The sequence below is a fragment of the Polyodon spathula genome, chromosome 4 (genome assembly GCF_017654505.1).
Source record: "Polyodon spathula isolate WHYD16114869_AA chromosome 4, ASM1765450v1, whole genome shotgun sequence".
Classification (NCBI taxonomy): Eukaryota; Metazoa; Chordata; class Actinopteri; order Acipenseriformes; family Polyodontidae; genus Polyodon; species Polyodon spathula.
This window is the reverse complement of record NC_054537.1, coordinates 87,218,145-87,223,144: the sequence shown is the minus strand read 5'-3', so window position 1 is coordinate 87,223,144 and position 5,000 is coordinate 87,218,145. Positions and strand designations below refer to the sequence as shown.

General features: G+C 33.2%; 1 protein-coding gene and 1 long non-coding RNA gene across 2 annotated transcripts in view; one reads left to right on the top strand and one right to left on the bottom strand.

The window, feature by feature from the left end:
- The window catches only part of LOC121315042, a 17,424-nt gene that overhangs the window by 95 nt on the left and 12,329 nt on the right, over positions 1–5,000 (top strand). The window contains exons 2-3 of the long non-coding RNA XR_005950193.1: positions 1,551–1,586; positions 1,726–1,932. This is a non-coding gene — a long non-coding RNA (uncharacterized LOC121315042). The remainder of the gene's footprint in view (positions 1–1,550; positions 1,587–1,725; positions 1,933–5,000) is intronic.
- The window catches only part of LOC121315041 (homeobox protein Dlx6a-like), a 5,306-nt gene continuing 2,746 nt past the window's right edge, over positions 2,441–5,000 (bottom strand). The window contains exons 3-4 of the mRNA XM_041248923.1: positions 4,126–4,319; positions 2,441–3,403 (exon numbers count right to left, since the gene is read on the bottom strand). Coding sequence (XP_041104857.1) covers positions 3,155–3,403; positions 4,126–4,319 — 443 coding nt within the window. The 3' untranslated portion in view covers positions 2,441–3,154. The remainder of the gene's footprint in view (positions 3,404–4,125; positions 4,320–5,000) is intronic.

Here is a 5,000-nt window from a genome sequence, read left to right as displayed (position 1 = left end):
TATTCTTCCATTGAAAGAGGATTTCCTTTTTTATGCAGTTTTTTTTTTTTAACAGGGTCAACATAAGCTAACACAAAATAACGACATAAAAAAAAAATTAGGTACTATAACGTTTTCATACATTTTATCCACTTGCAAAAGAAAAAGGAGTGCAATTAGTTATTAGAATCTCGTCGGAGCCTCCACACCAATCTGTTGAGTGTTATTTGACTCTCCAATGGATTTATTTATATATATATATATATATATATATATATATATATATATATATATATATATAGATAGATAGATAGATAGATAGATAGATAGATAGATAGATAGATAGATAGATAGATAGATAGATAGATTTGTAGGTCCAAACTGGGTCGTTTGATTTTATAAATACAGCATACAGAGATATATTAAGTTATTCCTGTAGGAGTCGACAGGTATTTGAAAGTATGCATGTACACGAATGAATCGTTCGTATGAGGAGTTACGTGACTCTGTTCTGTATAAGAAACCTGATTTGTTTTGTAAAGAATAGTCATTATTTGTGTGAAGTAAGGTTTCATGTTTTATATTTTCCAATATAAATGTTGTGTGTTGGTGTTGTGTGTGGAATGCATTCTAATTGTATAGATGTATAAAATTGACATAGCATTTGTTTTGACTGTAGATAATAGTAATCGGTTTAAAGGTGTATATTTAATATTTGAACACAGTTGCTTTTACAGTCAATGTAGAATATTTTGTGCCATAAACACAAACTGCGATATGTGTTAACATCAATTACTGAATCTACTTTAAATATTTGTAAATTGAAATTAGTGTAGATCAGTTACAAGTGTATATACTGCTAAGTTATTTCACTATCCATATGACTGTGTTAAAGGCCTTTTTTGTCACAGAAATGCATTGTGCACCCTCAGCTTAAACAATCTTGCTGACAGGTTCGTTGGGTAGCTTTAGCAATAAGGTTGCTATATTTTCACAAAAAAAGATAAAAAAAAAAAAAAAAAAACCGGATACCATAAACGTACATGTATTCCTTAAATACGATCGAGTGATTTGCACAACAGTGAGTAAATTATAAACAGAGAAGTATACTGAAAATAGGAACATGGCGGTATTTTGTCGATTTGTCAAAAAATGAAAAGGCTGTAGACCTATATTCTTTAGAAGAACAAATGAATTGCTCCTTGTGCCTAATATAACAGTTAAAATAATATACAAAACGGTGCCGTAATGTGTCAAAATGAAATGAAGCAATGATAATTCAAATATTGGGTGTAGCCCTCGTGATAGAATGTACCAAGATCATGTTAAATCTACAGTGCATCTTTTTGTGTATCATTTTAAAAATGTTATTTAATAAATAACATGTTAATAAGTTGAAATTAGCTGGCAGCTGCCAGTTGTCAACCCTATTCCAATTTTCCCTTTCAGCATTGTAATTTCAGATAATTTTCTTTAGAATTATAAGACCTTCGTCTCTGCAATTTGTGTATGAATAACCGAATAATTTGTCTCTTTTGTTTCGTCTTTGCTGCCTTTGGATCCAAATAAAGATGGCTTTTAGTATTAAAAGTGGAAGAAAATTACAGGTAATTATCTTTGAAAGTAAAAATGCTGTAATCAGCGGGCTACATCAAAAATTACCCTAATTATGCCTCCATTTAGAGAACGGGGGAAAAACCCTTCTTGTGGATAAAAACCATAAATTGTCCCATATTTCTGCTTCAGATTGAACAGTGCTGCAGCTGGATGCTTTGTTCGGAATTAATCCTGTGGAGCCCGGCATTCAGTATTTCACAGTGAGAGGGGAGAAAGAGAAGAAAAACAGTTTGTCAATACTGCAACGAGTGTGCTGGAAAATGACAGGATTGACTGGCCATGAAGCAAAGACCGAACACAAGATTAATATAGATAGGAGAACATCAGCCAGGTTGGGTAAGTAATCTTTCTTTTGTCCCTAATTAGAACGATTGTCATTCTTTAAACGGTCTTCGAGCCAATGGCATTAAGGAGCTTTGTTGTACACGCCTTCATTACAGCTCACAAATAACAGCGCCTTTGCGCTTTTCGAACTGGACGGCGAAGGCTGTTGGTCCCTCTAATTGTGAGCGATCTGAACTCTTCTCGAAATTCGATGCATTGTGTTGTAATCTCACCTACAGAAACACAATTAAGTCAATTTCAGAGTGACAACGCGACAGTGGTTATATTTCCCTGTTAATATGGGTCTGTGAAACCAGCCGATCGCTAGGCCTACTGATAACTAAGAACCTATTCACGCTGATAACATGAATTAACCAACCACCACTTTGAACAGTTTTCTTTGTTTTCTAACCTTTTAAATTAAACAAAAAGTAAACAAATCTACCATATTTATTTAAAATAATGCAACTGTTCAAGAGTTGTAGGAAACGTGGTTCATAACTCAACAATTTTATCAAAATTAAAAAGAAATTAAATAACATTCTACAGTGCATCGTAAATTAATACCAACATAGAAAACACTTGGACGTTTTGTGATTTTTCTTTTTTACTCCATATATGAAAGATGACATAAAACATAAAAATTATATACAGCTAAAATGCAACACTATATACATAAACATTGTTTGTAAAATGCTTCCGTGTATAATTAATTCAGCCATGCTCATCTCCGAAGAATACACTTTCAATTTTTACTTTTCTTCTGTTTTTCAGGGTTTTTATTACCGTGACTTCACGTGACAGGCTCTATCTTCTGTTAATTATTCTCATCATTCAGGCATACAACGGTAGCAAAGTCTTATTCTACTTGGCATTTAGAGATGTGCACCTTCCTTTAAGAAAACGTAGGGTTAAGTTTCCTCACTGAGGAACAAGATGTCATATTTTTCAAATTTGGCTCCATTGGGATTTGCTAATGTCTCAAACAGAAGATGCAGAGCTGCCATTGAAATGCGGCACAGGTGCGCCACCTAACCAGTTCAAACCCGTTTAAATGTACAGGTTGCGCAATGTGACTTGCTTGTGTTAAAGCTGACAGAAATTCGTTTATTTCAGATGTTTTGGTTTATGGGTCTTAAATCCTTCAACCAGGTATGGTACAAGTCATTTCGCCTATATGAAATGTCTATTGTCCGAAATGAAATGCGTTTTACAGTTACTAATCCAAAAGACATCACATCATTTGTCTCTGCATTGTATCTTGGTGCTGTGAAGAGTACCAGTGAGAGTAACCGGGGATGTAGCTGCTGGGGGGCATGCTGACTCCTTTAGTGGTAGCAGAAACGTCCCAGATAGGCGGGATGGTAGGTGACCTGGGCGAAAGGGCAGTGGATCCTGGCAAAGGGTCGCTGTCATGTGGATTAATACCCTGTTTCAGCAACTTCTTAAATTTGGATCGCTTATTTTGGAACCATATCTTCACCTGCAATTAGAACACATTAAATATAGCACCCATATTCATAATGCATATATCCCTTTATATACATTATATTTATGAAACATATCAATATATTTTTGGACACTTTCTAAAAAATAAAAATGCAAAAAAAAATATATATATATAGCATTATATTCAATTCTATCCAAATAAAATTATGGCTTACAACGTTGTACTGAAAATAATATTGATTGACAATAATATAAATCAAAGTATTTTAAGTCAGCTATTTATTAAAATAGTCTAGTGTGGTTTTTTTTTTTGTTTGTTTGTTTGTTTTTTTTTTTCTAGAAAGAGCAATGAAAAATAAAGTTCAGCCTATGGTTTCCCAAAGATCTTTCCGTAGTTGTGCCACTTGCATAATAAAAAATCAATAAGAAAGTCAAACGCACAGTAGATCCATATTTAGTTTTTAAATATAATCATAAATACTGCGTTTGTTAAACATGGATCCACATTTTAAGTAAACATTTGCGTCTGAAGTTGAACACACGTGTTAGTAGTTTGCCTGTTATATTTCAGTTCTATGACTTTTACAGTGGAATTTGCTAAGATACTTTGCATGTTAAATTCATGTAATGTACTACTACTACTACTACTAATAATAATAATAATAATAAATATATAATATTATTATTATTATTATTATTATTATTATTATTATTATTATTATTAACAACAACAGATTAATAGGTGTTTGTCTTTACCTGTGTCTGGGTCAGTCCAAGAGAAGCTGCCAGCTCCGCTCTTTCGGGCAAGGCCAGGTACTGGGTTTGTTGAAAGCGATGATTTAAAGCCTGAAGCTGAAGACTCGAATAAATCGTCCTCGGTTTTCGGATCTTCTTTCCCTTTCCGTTAAAACGAATTTCTCCGTTTTCAATCACTGTCGTTTTCTGCTGTTCTACACAGTAAAAATGCAAAACGACTTGTCAACCCAAAACACAACAGAGATAAAGAGATGTTCAATAAATAGTATTCAGAGGCATAAAAAAAAAAAAAAAAAAAAAAAAAAACATTCTGTAGGTTTCCTTATTGGAAAATTGGTATGTTATTTATTAATTAGAAGATGTGTAAGTGTGTTTTCTTTTTTAGCATAACTACTAAAGCCATAACTCAATGTAAAAACAATGCATCTGTGGGAAAGGACTCAAAGATGTTGACGTATGTGATGCCAGTCCCATAATTTAGGGATTACCAAGTAGGCTTAAATAAGTGAAGTTACACAATAAACCAGAAGTCTAATATTCTCTCTATTCAAAGTCAACGTGCCTTCAATTGTATCACGAATGCATTGCAATTTTTGTAAAACCCCATGCAATGACATAACTCTAAGTAGGTCAATTAAATGCTAATTGCATATTTAAAGAAAACAGAAACAAAACAAAAAACGGATAAGTAATGGTTATATTAAGAATTCATAACTGTCACTATTCACACAGGTACCTGAGCAGCTATGACTACTACACCACTACTGCACCACTACTACTAACAACAACAACAACAAAAAGATAAGCCATACGTAAAACAAAACAATGAAAAAAGTAAAAGTGATAGTAGCAGTTCCGCGTTTTACAAATAAAGG